We start from the raw sequence: 18,148 nt of genomic DNA, 5'->3' as shown, positions 1-18,148 counted from the left end.
CTGTTGGAGAGAGATTGCAGTGAGTTCATATCAATGTGGAGACCGTCTTGGGCTGCTGCAGGCAAGCCAAAACAGACTCATGGAGAGCTTGTGAGACGCTGGTGAGTTATCAGCCAGATCTGTTGCACAGAAGCAAGCGCTTCACCCACCAATCTGTGGCAGTCTGTGGCAGTCTGTGGCAAGCTCCGCAAAAGAAACTTATCGTTTGGGACTTCTGGGGTTGAATGCATGTTTTTATCGGTATCACGGCACGTCATTGTGCTTCATGTTGGCTAACCGGCACGCCAACGCGGCATGTTCTAGAGCGAATTCGGGAGTGTTGATTTTATTGTCAATGTCATCAATGATGGCAAGATGAAGGCATGTCGTTGAAGAAGGAATGATGAGACGCAAGGGAATTTGGCGAATGTTAATACGAAGGTTTGCCAAGATCATTGTCTGCATGTCGGTAGTCGGCTGGACAAGTTTGGGGGTCTGAGTCGAACTCAAATAAATTGACTTCCGATTTGGATACTTTTGCCGAGATCGAAACGACGACATCTTCGTACCGAGTACGATTGATTGAAAACATGCCCAAATTGAAGCACAAATAACAGCGAGAAATGCGTTTTAGAGTCATGATTCAATTTTATTGTTCGCATCACAAATTAGCAAGGATAGGCGAAATTGTGTTGAAAGAATTTGCGATCATCGAATTTTGTGGTATCCAAATATCTGAAGAAAAGTCTATGAACATCCAGCAGGCTTTCAAATTTGAACAAATGAACCCATCAGAAGATGTAATGTAAATGTACAAGAATGTGGACATCATGAGAGCCTTTATGTAACTCTGTCCGCTGCAAGAAGTAAACCTTTTACCCTAAAACGCCCCGCCAATCAAGAATAAACTGCACAAATCTCAAAAAGCAACACACGTCGCTTATTTTGTCTTGAAGGCCTGGCCAATAGCGCCGCCGGGGTGGTTCTTCGCAAACACATTTGATACCGAGGAGTACATCTCCTTGGAGGCGACATATGCGAGAGCGTCACCGACGGCGATGGCCATGGTGGTGGAGGTGGTGGGAGCAGAGACGCCAAAGGTCTCCTTCTCGGACTCTGGAATAGGAGCGGGAAGGAGAATGAGATCTGGTCGTGCCTTGGCGATCTCGCAGGTCTCCATGCGAGTGGGCGAGGTGAGGAGGATGAGAGGGCAGTTCTTGTTGAGATGCGGGAGCAGGAGCATGAGCTCAGGGGTCTTGCCGGAGAAGGTGATCATGATGAGGGTGTCATAGTCGCCGATGATGCCAAGGTCGCCGTGAAGGGCCTCGGTAGGGTGGAGGAAGACAGCTGGAATGCCCAAGCTGCTGAAGGTGGCAGTGAGCTTCTTGGCGATCCAGCCAGACTTGCCAACACCGATGAAGACGACCTTGCCGCGGTGATCGCGGTGGCGGGTGAGGACCTCGATGGAACGGAAGAAGCCATCACGGCAGACGCGCTCGGACGAGTAGAGCTGCGTCAGGGCCTGAAGTGCGTTGGCTTCAGTGCGGAGAACGTGGATGGCACCTTCGAGGCGATCTTCGTACGAAGAGCGGCTAGTGCGATCTTCGACGGTGGTGTCCCTGAGGGGAGATCTGGGCATGGGTGACTTGGGGCCACGGATCTCGTAAGATTTGGCGAGGTTGACGTTCAACTCAACGGGGCCGCGGCTGCGCATGCCCATAGCAGATCCAGAGCGAGGAGGGACCATTTTGAAAAAAGTGTGAGTGAAGAAGGCAAGAAGAAACGAGTCGCTGGTGTTATTGTTTTTTTGCGAAATGTGAAGTAGACAAGAGAGTCCCGCTCAAGCTGTTGAATCAACCCTGTTGATGTTGGAAAAAAGAGGAAAATGGTGGCAAGTGGATTGCTTGATGATCTCAAAGTAGATGATGATGATGGACTCGATGGTGGTGAGAGGAGATCCGCTCTTTAATACTGATCAAAAGGGAGCTCGCTTTACTAGTCCTGCCATATTGATATCTCCAGTTCTGGTAAGAGGAGTTGGTCGTTAGGCGTAAAGCGGATACTCATGTCCATGCACAGGGAGGTACCCAGCTTGGGCCTATCATGGGCGATCTGCCGTCAAGTTCATGACAGTGGCGGTCGTCTTCGGATGAAAGCAACGGTGTGGCCCAGGTGAACCCATGCTCACCGTCGGGGAGCAAACGAGAGCCTTCATTTACTTAGGACATGCACGTTTGGCCCGGCAAGAGGAGCTGACGAAGTTGCGTCTCGAAATAGCCCACAATAAACAACGGGCCAAGACTGCAGCCATTTATCCAATGGCAACCTGACGCGAGGGCTTGTGCGCTCGATTGACAGGCATATGCCTGGCCCAGCATAATCGCAGCCACCTCACTTCCGCGATTGTGAACTTGTTATCAGGTTCCACCACGGGCGTATGGCTCGATTTGTTCGAGGTAGACCTCAAGCCACACCGACGAGGGGGGGAGATCCCGTTCTGGGCCAACGTCTTGCTGCGTCCCTGCATGCGCGGCCAAGGGGATGACAGGCGGCGCGTACAGGCTTGGCCATCTTCCCCAAACTGTACTCATCTCCGTCCGACAAGGAGCTACTCTAGATCTCCATCAGGTTTGCGGTCTCTACTCCTCACCTAGACTGAACTTTAATGGCTATCAATCCGCGCTAAATGCATGCTTCCGTAAATTGCTTTTGCAGTTTCTAAACGCTCGCCTCGTCCTGTCATTCGACGACGCCATGGTCGCGCCAAGATAGCCGCCTGTTGGACATAGAAACACACGCTTGGCTGGCTGTCTGGACTCTGGGGAACTTGCACGTGGTGTCCACGAGTAGCCATCATGAGCAGCAACTTTGCCCTGTTACAGTCCCCTGACTCTGGCTTTGCACTGCAGCTCGTCCGATTTCTTTCAGATGACGGTGTCTGTTCGACATTTTCCTTTTACCTTCTTCTAGAAGAAAAAATGTCGGCCGTCTGAGACCGTTCCTGTCTCAATCTCCAGAGCTAACGGGCGTTGCAACAGGTCTCAGCCGCACTAACGGTGGACGACACGGGAGATATGGGGTCGCGTCATCCACTTATCGATGACTAGGCGATTATCAATGAAAACGGCATCTTCCAGCAACAAGTGGTCCTGGGCGCGCGCTAATTGCGTGTGCCGTTCGCCCCGGGCGGGCATATGTTGTTGAAAAGGAGCCGCAATATTGAATTTGGGCCTTCTTAATTGTACGGGAAGTGGATGACGGAAAGTTTAACGGTGGAGGCAACTAAGAGGGACAACAATATGCTTTGGCGTCTGCGTAGCAACGCTAGGAAGAATTTTCGCAGCTGGGCAGCTTTAACCGATAGATGGCGCCCAGAAGGCCTAGAAAACCGTCAACGCTGAGCCACAATCTGACATCTGCAAGATCCCATGTCCTTCAGCCACACCAAGGAGGGAGGGAGAAGGAAGGCGAACAAGAGTCAGTTTCATGTCCCGGCCTAGTGCTTGGTCAGGTCCATCCTTACCGCCATGGGTGCAGGGGTAAGCAGGGTGTGGCTGGACCCGACCCTCTGGTCGGGAGGGGCCGTCTGTGCAGCAAGATCCAAGGGTAGGACATCCCTGATTCCCTCGAGAAGCACAGAGATTGCACAACTCTGCCTCTGCCAAGAGGTTGTGCCGAGGAATACTCCATGAGAGCTGCAACCCTCGAGTAAACAGCAAATAGTGTGCTGTGTGAGGCTTTCCTGAAGCTGGTAGCTTGGCAGCTTGGCTGGGGCATCAACTAATTGTGCGCTGTTTTTAGTTGCTTGGGGGGCCGTTTATCTGAAGTTCTCGATTTCTTGGGCTTGGCATCGATTTACATGCTCTTCGTCCGGTCTTTCGGTCGCAGATCAGCGACAAAGTTGGTCAATCATGGCTTTGTTGACGCAGTACGAGCTGCCTGGGTTTTCCTGTTCCCCCAAACTGCCCCAAACTGGTTGCCTGCCAACTTGCACTCGCTCGCCCACCCTCACTCAACCACCTCATCTGAATCGGTGCTCCCGCGCCATCCTGCGACAGTCACGGACCTGCAGAGGGAGCTAACAATATCTGGGCCGCACTTTTGGAAAGTGCCGTCCCAAACCATTGTCGCAGCTCTCGTAACATGCGAGGAGAAAGAGATGACACTGACACTGACATGGTGATGCGGTTCGGACGGCCCCCGCGGGATGTCCGTCTCTAACATGCTGTGTGATCCTGCATGCTCCTTGCTGACGACTTCAGAGTCTCAAAACGGAGGCCAGGAGGAAGTCGGCCTCCGAGTCCGTCTGTTTGTTCACTGTTGGATTGAGTCCACCGAGGAGATAAGCCTTCAAACGGATTCAGAAAATTGGAGAAATGAGCAAACCCCCTTTGTTAGACCCAAGCATGTGCAGCGGCCATTGGGCACAGCAATACGCGCCCTCGTCGCCAGATGGACCCGGCCCCCCACCATTGAAGCTGCAACGCTCCACCAACGTCAGCATTTTCAACAAGGCTACCTCGCCGCACCATGGTAACGGCCCATTGCTTTTTCTTCCCTGACCTTTCCCACGTTGGGTTTGACCGTTCTTCAACTGCCGACTTGGGTGGGTGGACCGAGTCCATTGTCTCTTAATTCCGGGGCGACGGGTCGGTTCCGTCCACGACTCCAAGGTGTCTCTCCCAGACGGCTCCGTCCCACGTATTGACCGGATCTGGGGCACAGTCTTTTACGGCCTAGTTCGACGGAGCTGTCAGAGCTTCTTGCCAACCCTGATGAGTTTAATTGCGAATGCCTGTGATTGAAAGACGTGCTTTCAGGCCGGTGGGCGGCCAATGTGACATTGGCGGTAGCCCCTTTTCGGCATAAGAAAAATTGGGCAAAAGAAAGGAAAAAGAATTATCGCAGAGTCGTCCTCAACAACCACGTCAATGTCCGCCACTGGCTGCGGCAATTGACGTATGTGGTTCATCTGACGTGGCTATCATATTCGAAAGCTTATTTTTCACGGTATTGACGCGGCTCGATGTTACGCTGGAAGACTTTTCCAGGCTGCATTTCGCCTCGGTCAAACCGGTGAAACGGGATGTGGGGGTCTACCGATGGAAAATCCTTCCACCGCGCAGCAATGCATAAACGGGAGAGGCGGCTCAACTGCCAGTTTCATTCTCTAGGCCCACAAGATGGCGCCAACAGCGTCCTCTTTGGCATGGAAAACGGGTTGAGATTCCCACTTGTCAGACCCGTCAGGCCATCGCGGGCTGGCGCAGGCTCGAGCTTGCCGCGCGCTGTGCAGGGCCACGGGAGGGCGCCGCCGCGCCGCGTATCAACCCGATCAATCGGGTGGCTTGCTATTGTCCAGGTAGAATCGTAATATCGCCAAAGCCTCCCTGAGGCGCACGTCAACGATGGCGGATATCCCGTTGGGCCCGTTTGGACGGGACAAACAAGGCTATGCGACATGCCCTTGGTTATCGCTAAACGAGCCCCTCGCAGGACAAACTCGACGTCGGCAGCCGCCTGCCGGATCTTCATGCAAACCTCTGCCATTAGGCTTTATCACGCTTGTTATGTTAGTTGAGGCTCACCCAGAAGCCGATATCGATGTTCGCACCGAATTCACTTGCCGACTTCATATCAGAGAAGATGGTCTAAAAATAGACGCTCTGCTCATCCGATGTGAGAAACTGCCGCAGACATCTGTGCATCAGTCTGTTGCAGACCGTTCACACTAGTCAGGCTGATGGTGTCCTCGGTCAAAAGTCGAGATGACATGCTGCATTCTGTCTGACAGCCTTACGGAAGCTGAAAGCTTCCATACTGGTGGATTCTATACCAACAATTCATCCCAACCTCACTAGTGAGACTGTAATACCATGCGAATCAGGGCTGAGCACGACATGGCCGAACAACATACGACCAGCATTGCACTCAGTGAAGATCAAGTTTCGGGAATGCCGTCCAGCCGCCGGGCTGCATACTCTGAAGGGTTCGACGTCTTCGCTTACTGACGTGCGTAAAGGTCCAGAATTTCCAACTTTGTTTTTGAGACCGAGAGGATTAAAAAGTGGCTATCAGGACAGAGAGAACGGTCTAGAGTGCTGGATAAACCATGCCAGATTAAAGGGCGACGATCCGACGATCTAACTGGGGTGGGGGCCCCTACATAGTACTAGAGCTGCAGGTGCGTGCAACGCAAAACGTCTTTATCTCCTAGTCTGTGAGATTTCGCCTCAACCCTTGTAAAGGAGCGCCGCAAAACCACCGAGGCCAAGTCCATAATCAGGAAAGTCGACTTCCCGAACGAGAAGCAAGCTGCAGACCCCCAGATATCAATCTAGTTGACAAAGTGCCAAGTGAAGATCATGGATGATGAAAAAGACGGGTCGTCGTGTTTTTGTTGTTGGCAGCTAGATCTGGCAAGATGCAGGTGCTCAGGGGCATGTTCGAGCTTGCCTAGAAGAAAACCCTCTCATTGTTGGACATGGCATGTGAAGCACGGATGAAGACCCGGAAAGAGAAAGTTGTTCAAGTTTGTTCAATTTCACCGCTTTTCATGACAAACATGCAAGTGCTATCTATCAAATCTATGTCTAGACCGCCCTTGCGCTCAAATGGCGCACCGCACCAGATGCGGAAGGTACAGCATTATCATGGATGTTCACATCCCTAAGGTAGCTTAGAGCTTCTCCTTCTCGGCTTGTGGGCGGAGACCGTACACCGTGACGCCCTTGCCGGCATCATGCCTCGTCCTCTCGACCTCCTCGAATTCCAAGGGAGCAGAGTTGGGTGCGAGGACGTGTTGACGGTGCCACGGCCCAACAAACAAACCATCGGGGTCGGCCTCGTCACGGACCCGTCGCCACTGGACCAGGTCGTCTCCGTACCACTCTTCGAGCTCCGTGTTCTTGACGGTGAAGTTCTTGGCCCAGTGAGGCTTGCCACCGAGGTCGCGCATGAGCCATTCGAAACCCTGGAACCAGCGCTTCAAGCCGGGAGGATCCAGGTCGTAGGGACGGTACATGGTGGCATTGAGGTTGAGCGTCGGGCCGTCCTTGATGGTGCTGTCGAGCCACGGGCGGTTGCGCTGCTCGGCACTGGTGTGCACGGTGGCGTCGCACACGCGGACCTCGACGGGAGAGTGGATGTAGAGACCCTCCGCGGAGTACGGGATGCCGTGGTCGACGTAGTAGGGGTCACCCGGCTGCAGCCTGTTGATCCAGGATCCGAGACGCATGAGGGCCTCCGGGCCTCTGTGGAGCGGGATGGCCCACTCGTTCACGTACTGGCTGTACAGGCAGTTCATCCACAGAGCTTTGTCCATGGGCTGGACAGCTCCGGTGGTGTAACCGTTCTTGAAGCCATATTGCATGCCAAAGACAAACCTTGGAAAGCCGTCAGCATCCGCGTACTCACTAGTCATTGGGCCATGGGGGTGTGTGTTGGACTTACCACTCGATCCATGGAGTAATCTTGGGGATGTAACGCGACAGGTAGAGGAGATTGTGGTAGATGTGATAACCGAGCGCTCCATCGTAGTAACCGACGGGAGGGTCGCGGTTCTTCTCTCTGCCGGACTCGAGGTCCTCCTTGGTGACGATGTCGGCCTTCCATACGACCGCCCTCCTGGTATAAGGCAGCCACCACACCCGCACAAAGTCCGACGAAGTCCACAATTTGTTGTTTTGCTTCCAAGCATCCAACATGGTGGTATCAGCCTGGATGGTCTGGTTCCACCTCAGACTGAAAGCAGGGACAGCTCGGAAGCTGACCTCTGTGATGATACCCAGAGCCCCGAGGGACAGGAGGGCGCCGCGGAACAGATCCGGGTTCTCATCCGGCGAGCACGTTACCGTCTCGCCGCTGGCCAGGGTGATCTTCAGGGAGGAGATGGCCTCCGACAGCAGTCCGTATTTCAGGGTGCTGCCACGGGTGCCGGTGCTGATAACACCAGCGATGCTCTGCTCGTTCACGCTTCCCAAGACAGGGAATGACAGACCGTGCTTGTTCAGCTCCTCGGTCAATTGCCAAAGCCGGATTCCGGCCTGCATGACGACCAATCCCGTCTCCTCTGTTCCAGATTAGCGCCGGAGCCGGAATGGACTGCGAGACAGATATGCTTACTGTCGACAGACAACACCTTCCTGAAGTCATCCAGGTTCACCAGCCAGTTACTCGTGCACGTCAGGTCTGACGGCGAGTGGCCGCAGCCGACTGTGGTGATGCGCCGCCTGCACTTGCGAGCAAGCTTGATCGCCTTCTCGACTTCCTGTTGCGACTGCGGCTGGATGTACAGCTCGGGCAGCGAGGCGAAGGTCCGCGCCCATGTCGTATGAAAGTGGGCTGCGCGGGCCCGGAAGGGCACGCCGTCGGCGGCCGCATCCTCGATGATGCCCTGGATGTGCGGCTCGAGAGACGCAATTGCAGCCATCTTGCTTGACAAATGATTAAAGATGCAAGACAAGAGAGGAAGATCACGACAATTGGAGAAGAAACAGCTCCTCAAAACCAAAGATGGAGGCTGTTTGTATGGCTCCTTGTCGGTGAAGGATGTGAGGGAAAAAACTGGTGCGTTGTTCGAAATTGAGGCTAACGACGGGTTATATTACAATCCTAGTTTAGCGTCCGTTATGGGGAAGGAATGGATTCTGGTTCGATTCGCAGGGATCGGATCCGGTGTGGATGACGAGTCAAGGGCCGTGGCTTGAGGTGGCTCGTCTCAGATGAACATGGATATATCATGTTCCCCGACCGCCACTTATGCCGGCCGGCGAGGGCCGGTAGGAGGCAGATTGAAAGGCCGCACAGAGCAAGGGTCACGTTTTTTTCTTTTTCTCTCGTTAGGGGTCCATGACACCCATGTTTATCGGTTTTTGTGGCAGGTTGAGACGAGCTGACACGTGCAATCTGGCGACGAAAGTCGACGATTCTTGGCTCCAAAGCTCTGCATGAACCCCACCGCCACCGGCTTCGTAAGAATTGACGAGAGTCCCAAGTTTGAACCGGGCAAAACGCATACTTCGTACGCGGCTTGGCCTGGGCAAACCGGGCGGGCGGGTTCTGGGTACGCTAGAACTACCGGCGCGCCGGCAGGCCCAAATAAGAAGCCCACACAGCGATTATGGTTAATAACACATTGTTCCTAGCTCAGGAGCTTGGAAGACCCAGTCAATCTTTCTAGACCAGACTCGCTCACCGACCCTGTCGTGACCCTCTCATATCAACCCGCAAACACCTCGACCTCTTTCGCCGTCCGACTTAAGTCTAGACGCCGCCAGAGCAAGACCCCATCCAACCTCTCCGTGCCATCTCACCTCTATCATCGAACCATCTCTCTCCGTTTCTCGTCTCATTCACTATCATCCACATCAAATCATGGCCACCACCACTACAAGCCTCAACCCGGCTACTAGGCCTAGCGTTGCCTCTGTTCTTCCTCCTCTCTTCTTGGGTACCGCGACCTTCAACACACAACATGTCAAGGACCCTCTTCAGATGCCCTACAGACAAATCGTCTCAAGGGCATTGGAGCTTGGTGTGAATGGCTTCGACACATCACCATACTACGGCCCTTCAGAAGTCCTGCTGGGTGACGCGCTGGCCGCTCACACCGCAGCCACCAACATCCCCAGAGAATCATATGTCCTCGTCACCAAGGCCGGCCGCATCGCGGGCAACGAGTTCGATTACTCGCCCGCATACGTGCGCTACTCAGTCCTCCGCTCTCTCAACCGCCTGAACACCAGCTACCTCGACCTCGTGTACATGCACGATGTCGAGTTCGTTTCCCCTTCAGAAGTCCTCGCCGCTGTTCAGACATTAAGACAGCTCCGTGATGAGGGCAAGATCCGTTTCGTCGGAATCAGCGGTTTCCCCGTCCACGTCCTCTGCAGTCTGGCTGAGATGATCCTCGCTGAGACCGGCGAGCCTCTGGATGCAATCCTCAGCTACGGCCACTTCACTATCCAAAACCCCACTCTTGGTTACGATGAAGTCGTCACCGGCGCCGACCACACCAACGACCAGAGTCCTCTGAGAAGATTCCGCAACGCCGGCGTGCAAGCCGTTCTCAACGCAAGCATGCTCGGCATGGGTCTGCTCACGCACACCGGCATCCCCACCAACTCAGAGCAATCAGAGGGCAAGGCCGGTGTCATTGCGAAATGGCACCCCGCCCCCGACGATTTGCGCACAGCCTGCAAAAAGCTCTCGACGTTTGCCAATGAGGCCGGGGAGCGGTTGGAGACGATCGCTCTTCATTGGTCGATGGAGGAGTACGCCCGCGTTGGCGCCTTGGCTGGTCTTGGCGTCCAGCTCCCTGGCCAGGGGGATCTGCGCGTGGGTGGCAGTGTCATGGGTGTGACCAACGTTTCTGAGCTCGAGCAAACAGTCGACGCCTGGAAGAAGGTGCTCGAGGGAATGGGAGCCAGCACCGAGACTGGCTCGGCAGAAAAGTATGAGAAGTTGAAGGCGTTGGTGGAGCAGAAGATGTGGCCTGCGCTGGGTGAGTGGAAGGGTTACAGCTGGGCCAGCCCCGATGAGGGCTTCCAGAATGAGAGGAGTGTGGAGAAGATGGGCACGATACCCGCGGAGGATGAGCTCATGAAGATTGTCACTAGAATTTCCAGCAACTTGTAAGCGGTGTGTTTTATGAAGCTTCTACGAATTTCAACATCACTTTTGAGCGTCTATCTGGACATGCCTTTCAATCATGTGATGAGAAGAATGGTAGTCTTACTTTGTAGTCATTGGTCAACAATTCTGCGTGTAGATATGAACTTGGTGCGTGCAACAGCAAGACGATTGGCTCATTAGATACATCTGCCTGCGGCGCAGTCGGATCAGGCTGTGTCTGCATCAGGCAGACGCGGGGGCAGAATGACCGTCAGGTTTGCACACCTCCAATCCAACAAAATCCCTCGTTTAATGTCTTCGTATCCCTTGAGCCTCTTTCAAGCACGCTCGCCACAGTTTATTTTTTCATGACAAGTCTCAATGGCGGAAGTCATCGGCCTTGTGGCAAGCATTTTTGCCACTGTCCAGATCGCAGACCGAGTCATCTCCCTATGTAAACGCTACATAGAAAGCATTCAAGACGCACCAAGCGATCTGCGGACTATTCTCATAGAAACCTCATCGGTCAAGGCTATCTTAGAGAACGTGAAGTTCATCATTGAATGTGACAACGGGCAATCGAAAATCTTCGACAGCTTGAATGGTCCGTCCGGCCCCGTCGACGGTTGTCATAGGGCTATGAAAAGCCTCGAAGGTCTGTTCCGTACAGATACTACTTCGACGCAGGGTCTCAGCAGGTCTAAAAAGCTAAAAGGCCACGCACTTGTCACGATTGCAACTCTAGCATGGCCGTTGAAAGAGAGTAAAGCCAGGAAGCTGCTGCAAGATGTCGCAACATACAAGGACACCATAATGTTGGCCTTGACCGCCAACACTGCGTAAGTGTGCGAACAAACAAACGCAAAAAGTTAAACTCGACTAACCTGCGACTGGAGGCACCGTATGCGTGACATGGGTCAGAGAACAAGCCAGATTCAAGAGGCTGTGTGGGAGTCTAAACGACGTGAACTGTTCAAATGGCTCGAAGAGAGTGATCCCTCTTCCCTACATCACCGAGCACAAGACAATCATGAACCCGGTACATGTGACTGGGCAACACGCCTTCCCGAATGGCCTGAATTTCTGAGTGGCAAACAGCACTGCCTCTGGATCCACGGCATCCCAGGTTCCGGAAAAACAGTTCTCGCATCCCAGCTGATTGACAAGATTGAGCAACATTGCAAAGTGTCAGGTTCTGAAAGACTTCTGAGCATTTGGTATTATTGTTACTTTGCTCATAATCAGGATGAATCTGCTTCTCTGTTGAAGTGGATTCTGAGTCGCCTTTGTCGCACGTCGAACGAGATCTCAGACCATCTTTGGAAGCTTTTCAGGGATGGAGGGGCGCCGTCTCTAAAAGATCTTCTTGTTGCCATCGAGCGGGCGCTTGAGCACTTTGACGAAGTATACATCACAGTCGATGCTATTGACGAAAGCAACCCTCGCGAAGACTTGCTCAAAGTCATGCAGAAGTTAGCAACCGACGTCAGATTCAATAAGATTCGACTGCTACTCACGAGTCGAGAGTACTTCGATATTGAGGTCGTGATGGCCGAGTTTTCTACGCCAATATCCATGAAGAATAAGTTCCTGGATGCCGACATCCGTCTATACACAGAATCACGTCTTATGGCAGAGAAACGCGTCAAAAGCTGGTCAGCAGAGCTTCAACAAGAGACTATTGATGCTTTGTCGAATGGAGCGCAGGGAATGTAAGTGAAATACTTTCACAACCTGTGATATTGATTTGGACGCTAATATACAAAAGGTTTCGGTGGGTTGTTTGCCAGATTGATGCGCTACGGCGTATCAGGAATAGAGAAGCCGTCAGAAAAGCTTTATCTAGGCTGCCTAAGACTCTAGATGAGGCTTACGACAGAATATTCGAGCAGATCGAAGAGGAAGACTTTCCTTATGTCAACTCCGCCATGAAGTGGCTATGCTTTGAGTTTAAGCTGCACTCTGGCGCAGCAGCGTGTGTTGACATGCAAATGCTTGTTCAGGCCGTCGACGAAGACATCTGTGAAGACAACCCCGAAGGGGAAGAACTGTTCTACGACGCAGAAAGTCTCCGTGAGATTTGCGGATGTCTTATCACACTCAGGCCGACATCACGTCAGAGGTTCAATGTGTCATTCGCGCACTACACTGTTTTGGAGTACTTGGCCTCCAGCAAAAGACACAACCCCGATCCATTCTTCACGTTGGAAAAAGATGACCTGGTCCTCGAGAAAGCCGAACGGATATTTTCAAGAGCTATGTGCGTTAGCGATGATGAATTCGAAGAGTATCAGGCTGTGACGCGGTCTGAATATGGTTATCAAGTCATCAGTACTCTTCCCAGCTTTGGAAGCTATTGCGCTTTCACCTCTATCGACATAATCATTTGCTTCGATGCCCTTTTATCGAAGCACAGCGTTCTTCTCTATCGAGCACTTAATGTGCTCGATGCAGAGAAACATTTTTACTTCCCGCTTTTCTATATCTGGAGCCACAGGGCGGAAACCTTGGTGAAACATACCATAACGACAACGAAGTACCATAACTCTGACATGCTCCGAAACATCGAATGGGAGACGATACCAGACCTGGAAGTCCAGATTCTCGTAAGGCTCCTTATTTTTGGATGTGTGCATGTAGCCAGAGTATTGCTAGAAAGAATGGAGCCCCGGAAAACTTTTCAGGTCTATCTTGACTTCAGATACTACTCCTCCCACATCCGAGGAGTTGTGTTGGAATCGGAATGGCATTATCAAGGATCTCTAACCGACTGTTTTGCGGCCTTGTTCCCTGCCACGACCATGTATAGCTACTGGTCTGGCAACATCAAGGTGTTCAAGTTACTGATCGAGGCTGGTGCCGGGAATTTTGACCCACAGGGCGCTCTTATTCCTTTCGGCCCTTTGCACCAACACAACCGCTATTGTGGCGATTGGTGTGTGTTAAAGAAGCTCTTAAGTCTCGGGGCAAATCCTGACGCCAGTGGATGCTACATTACCCCATTGCAAATCGCTGTGGCAACTTTCGATGAAGAGGGCGTCCTGGCCTTGCTGCAAGCAGGGGCAAATCCGAATGCTGAGGGGTGCGCTGCTGCTTCTGCATGGCCAGATGATACACTCCTGTTCGACTTCAATTGTCTCAACGGGTGGCGACCTTCACAAATTTCTAAACTGATTCCTGATCCTGAAGGAATGTTCCGCAACTTACGGGATTGGTCATTATCAAACGAGGAATATGCCAACGGAGAAGCGGAGACCATTCAGGCATCGATTGGAGCCATCTTGCTTGAGTATGGCGCAGAGATATAACTTCATGTTGCTTTTGACCAATCTACATTTTAGATAGTGGCTGACTTTTGACCTCCTGTACACGCAAACTGGTGGGCGTAATTTCTTGTCCACTGCATTGCATAAGGTGTAGCCAAGTAGGTGGGTTGTCACTGGCATGTTGGTGGTAATGTACTTAGGTACGCAAAATGTACTGGATGAAAGAGCATGCCGATTTTGAGTTATTAATGGGCACCACTTCTAAGCTCCAGAGATGCTCGTTTAAGAACTTGCGGGGCTAATGTTGCGTTGGAAAGCGAGGAGTGCTGCGTAAGGAGGCTTTATGTTTTCACTCGCCGCGAGTCTCTCTTTGTCCTTTCAGTAAATACCAGGAAGGATCCTCCACTTCACTGTCTTCTTATACTTCTCCCAGTCCTCTCCGTACTTTTCAGAGCAAGCCACGTCATCGCGTCCTTCGCGATGAATGAGAAGAATAGCAAAATACAACACATAGAAGTAAGTGAAGATCATACCCCATCCACGAGCTGCACCCTGAACCACCTCGCGGCCGTCAAACATGGTGATCGCGCCAGAAACAGCACTTCCAGCAGGTAGAATGATGTATCCCGCGATGGCCGTGGGCGCGCTGAACGGCGAGGCTTGAAGCCAGTCACCAAAGTAGTTGACATGACGCGACATTCCCCACCAACCTCCAGTGAGCAGTTTTGTGCCACGCTTGGTCTGGATGAAGGGCATACCCTTGACGCTGGGGTGGTCAGGCTGCGTGCGGAAGAGCTTCTTCTGGGTGTTGGAAGAGCGGAAGATGTACAAGCCAGTGGCGAACACGGCAAAGACGGACGCGATGCCAGTCCAGCCCAGGTGAACAGGGTAGATGGAAAGGTAGCGGGTCTGGGTAGAGTAAAGGAAGGGAACCCAGGCAATGTCACCGAAAGACAACATGAAGCCCATACCATCGGTGATAATGTCCATCATGGTAAGGACGCCGGCCTCGTAGTACTGGCCCTCGAGAACGTAGTAAGCCTGCACGGCGGTCGTGAAGATGATGCTGTCGGACAGGTATCCGTAGTTGCGGTACTGCTTGGCGCAGAAGGCGAGGTTGAGGATGATCCAGCCGGTCAGACCAGGGCGGAACTCGAACCAGGTCTTGATGTCGATCTCGCCGAACAGGGGCAGGGTGACACGTGGGTTCAGCTCACGACCGATGTAGAAGTCGTAGATGAGGCTGCCGGTGTTGCCGCCGACGGCGAGCTCACGGTTTTCGGCGTTGCCGGGCTTGACGCTGAAGCTGCAGACGTAGCAGTACACAGAGAGCAGGTAGCCAATGATGATGTTGGCAGTAAGGAGTTGAAGGTAGTTGTCCGAGATGTAAGTCCAGACAACGAAGTCAGCACCCTTCAGGTAAGTTCCGACAGCAAGAGCTGCCAGCTGCAAGACAGTGGCGCTGAAAGCTGTATGCAAAGTTAGTATTTGACCGTCTCACACGGAGCATGGAAGGAAGCCTTACCATTGAAGCGGTACTTCAGAGGGCGACCGGACTCTCTCAGCTTGGTTCCAAGAACCTCCTGAGCGGGAAGAACAACGTGAAGGACCAAGCTCAGGAAGTAGTAGGCCAAGGTCCAACCGAAGACTTCCCAGCTGCAGAATCCCCAGATACCATCGGCAGGCCAGGGAATTTCAGCCTTCAACTTCTCCAAGCTCAGCGTGCGAGGGCTGAGGGTCGAAGGAGCAGGACATCCAGACTTGTCATTGCAGACAAAGAAGAATGTCCACAGGAGAACGGGGAGTCCGAAGACAATGCCGAAGGCTCCCGGACTAAAAAGGAAGAATGACGTTAGCGGTGAGAACGCGTCGTATGGGTTGACGCGACTTACGGGCCTCCAAACTCGTACTTGTGCTTCTTGACAGCCATGTTCGGTCTGAAGTCTCGTCGATTGAGACGAAAGAACGACTTTGACAATTTTCAAATCAAGTGCTTGTCGAAACGACCATATATCAACTCGGCGCGATCGGTTGAGAACGCGACAGAGCTACCTCACGGGTCCGGGTTGACCCCTTAATCCGTTGGGGCAGACAGGAAGATTTTGCGGGATTGGCCCGTGCATCCTGCCAATTTCCCGTTGCTGGGTCGCTAACCGACAGCTGAGTGGCTCGCGGTGCCCGGCGGAAGCGGTTCCTCGGTATCGGCCCCACTCTTCCGTCGTATTCGGGTTGCTGCCGCCCCGTTCCTCGATCACGCGGTCCGGAAGCTGCTGACCCGGCGCAGCGGTCGCTGAAAGTACCAATCAAAATCGTCCAATAGGTACGCCGAGAATTCACCAAGAATTCAGGATTCAAGTCATCCTGAGCACTTGATGGCGATTTCTTTCACTGTCATTAGCTGTAGCCTGCAGCTAGTCGATGCATTCTGGGATATTCTCGCGGGTGGGGGAGGCATCGGATCAAGTTGGGCCATCAGATCATCAACACATCTTCTTCATTACTCATCAAGCTCTCCGCTCATTTTGACTATTGTACACCATCGTCCTCAATTGATGTCATCAGCAACGCCGAAGCTCATTCTCCTTAGTACACCTTCTTCTCGTCATGGTGAGAGCACATCTTGCCATGGCTGGATTTCTCAGCCATCAATTTCCAGCGGCGGAACTGCTGAAGAACACCAGCGCGTCCGCGAAGGACAGGCGTAGTACTAGCACGAGGCGGGACACCCTCAAGAGACAGGGCGAGGGTGGCCATCGCGCGCCCGGCCGCCTTTGTGTTCACGGTGATAGCGTCCCAGTTGATATTGTCCAGAGTATCGCAAGCCAGATGGTAGCAAGGATCGTTCTCGCCCTCTCCCGTAAAAATGGAGGCCGTTGGAATTCCTAGGGGATTAATGAAGCCCGCGTAGTCCGAACGGTCGTCGAACTCAGACCACGTCACAGTCTTGCCATTGGCCTCCAGGTAGTCTGCCAGAAGCTGGGGGCCGATGCCGCTGTTGTTGTAGCTGGATAGCTCGTAGATCGGGTTCGGAGAAGCGATCATATCATAGTTGAAATAGTACTTGATCTTGTCCGCATCCTCCGAGCTGAGGTTCTCAGTGTAGTAGTAGGAGCCGACTAAGCCAGCCTCTTCAGCGGCCCACCAAGCAAAACGGATCTTGTTAGGGAAACCGGTGTATTTCTTGACGGATCCCATCAGCTGAAGCAGGGCAGCAGTGCCGCTTCCATCATCATTGATACCAGGGCCCTCGAGAACACTGTCTAAATGGGCGCCGAGCATGATTACGCTGTTCGGGTCGCCCTCCTTAGTCTCAGAAATGACGTTCCAGGTCTCACGCTCCTCGAAGATGGAGTCGACAAGGAGGGTAACGACGACCTCCTCTCCAGCAGCAAGTGAGGCCGACCAAGCCTCACCAGTCTCTTCAGTGATAATTCCGAGTGGGACGAGGAGACCAATGTTCTCAGCACCGAGAGTTGGTTTAACGATGTCGTCGCCAGGGACGTTGTTGTACAAGATCACGCCCAGAGCGCCCGCCGCCTTTGCGTTCTTGATCTTGTCGGAAATAGCACACACGCCACGCTTGATGAGAGCAAGCTTGCCGGTGGCGTCAATGCCCTCGAACGCCTCGGGGAGACATCCTGATCCGTTCTCATCGTCGACTGGGGTGTCGATGAGAGGGGCAGTGATGCCGTCTGGAAGAGGGGTCGCGGTGTTGTACTCGGCGCTAATGACGATGACGTCCGCACCGTCGGGGCCGGTCACTGAAATGGCGTTGGTCTGCTCGAAGGTGTGGTTGAAGGGCTGCAGCCAGGTGTCCATCTCCTTGGCGAAGCGGGTTTGAGCTCGCTCCAGGACAAAGTCAACTGAGGCCTTGTAACCCGGGGTGCCGAAAGCGCGGGTGCCACCATTGTCGCGACCGATCTTGTTCAAGTTCCAGAGGACGCGCTCAAGTCTAACATGCGTCGCGTTGTCAGCCAATTGAGCTTTGACTTCTAGCAGTATGTGGAAATACTCACTCCTCGGTCTTGACGTCGGCCTCGACCTTGTCGGCCGTAAGAGGATCGGTGGCCAGGCAGCTGGAAGCCAGCACCAGAGCGGCGGCAGAGAGATAAGCAGTCTTCATCGTGACGGACGACTTGGCGAGCTCAGCGAAACCGGAGGAGAGACCGCGAGAAGAGCTGGGCCGGTTGCGCTCTCAAAAACACCACGCGATATCTGGAGAACTGGTTCCTTCTTATACTGATCGCCCGCCGAGCCCATCCCGCATACTGTGTTTCTTTTGTCATCTC

The 18,148-nt window shown here is 53.2% G+C and overlaps 6 protein-coding genes across 6 annotated transcripts; 2 read left to right on the top strand and 4 right to left on the bottom strand.

Moving 5' to 3' along the window:
• Nucleotides 1–919: 919 nt before the first annotated feature.
• GCG54_00011769 (putative phosphosugar isomerase) lies at nt 920–1,726 on the bottom strand (the record flags this gene model as incomplete). The annotated part of the gene is made up of 1 exon (XM_045411664.1): nt 920–1,726. One exon carries the CDS (start codon nt 1,724–1,726, stop codon nt 920–922), a length of 807 nt encoding a protein of 268 aa, XP_045262262.1.
• Nucleotides 1,727–6,658: 4,932 nt separating this feature from the next.
• GCG54_00011768 (putative D-arabinono-1 4-lactone oxidase) lies at nt 6,659–8,410 on the bottom strand (the record flags this gene model as incomplete). Its single annotated transcript, XM_045411663.1, has 3 exons — nt 6,659–7,364; nt 7,432–8,050; nt 8,104–8,410. The coding sequence occupies 3 exons, from the start codon at nt 8,408–8,410 to the stop codon at nt 6,659–6,661; spliced, it is 1,632 nt and encodes a 543-aa protein (XP_045262261.1).
• A 944-nt stretch (nt 8,411–9,354) lies between these two features.
• Nucleotides 9,355–10,617, top strand: GCG54_00011767 (D-arabinose 1-dehydrogenase; the record flags this gene model as incomplete). The annotated part of the gene is made up of 1 exon (XM_045411662.1): nt 9,355–10,617. The coding sequence occupies one exon, from the start codon at nt 9,355–9,357 to the stop codon at nt 10,615–10,617; it is 1,263 nt and encodes a 420-aa protein (XP_045262260.1).
• Nucleotides 10,618–10,974: 357 nt separating this feature from the next.
• On the top strand, nt 10,975–13,901 carry GCG54_00011766 (uncharacterized protein; the record flags this gene model as incomplete). Its single annotated transcript, XM_045411661.1, has 3 exons — nt 10,975–11,432; nt 11,490–12,305; nt 12,362–13,901. 3 exons carry the CDS (start codon nt 10,975–10,977, stop codon nt 13,899–13,901), a joined length of 2,814 nt encoding a protein of 937 aa, XP_045262259.1.
• Nucleotides 13,902–14,237: 336 nt separating this feature from the next.
• On the bottom strand, nt 14,238–15,789 carry GCG54_00011765 (Delta(14)-sterol reductase; the record flags this gene model as incomplete). The annotated part of the gene is made up of 3 exons (XM_045411660.1): nt 14,238–15,328; nt 15,385–15,692; nt 15,752–15,789. The coding sequence occupies 3 exons, from the start codon at nt 15,787–15,789 to the stop codon at nt 14,238–14,240; spliced, it is 1,437 nt and encodes a 478-aa protein (XP_045262258.1).
• A 653-nt stretch (nt 15,790–16,442) lies between these two features.
• On the bottom strand, nt 16,443–17,982 carry GCG54_00011764 (Aminopeptidase Y; the record flags this gene model as incomplete). Its single annotated transcript, XM_045411659.1, has 2 exons — nt 16,443–17,811; nt 17,876–17,982. The coding sequence occupies 2 exons, from the start codon at nt 17,980–17,982 to the stop codon at nt 16,443–16,445; spliced, it is 1,476 nt and encodes a 491-aa protein (XP_045262257.1).
• Between the last annotated feature and the right edge of the window lie 166 nt (nt 17,983–18,148).

Source organism: Colletotrichum gloeosporioides (genome assembly GCF_011800055.1).
Source record: "Colletotrichum gloeosporioides strain Lc1 chromosome Unknown consensus_56, whole genome shotgun sequence".
Taxonomy (NCBI): domain Eukaryota; kingdom Fungi; phylum Ascomycota; class Sordariomycetes; order Glomerellales; family Glomerellaceae; genus Colletotrichum; species Colletotrichum gloeosporioides.
Note: the sequence above shows the minus strand (reverse complement) of the source record. Positions and strands in the feature narration are given on the sequence as shown.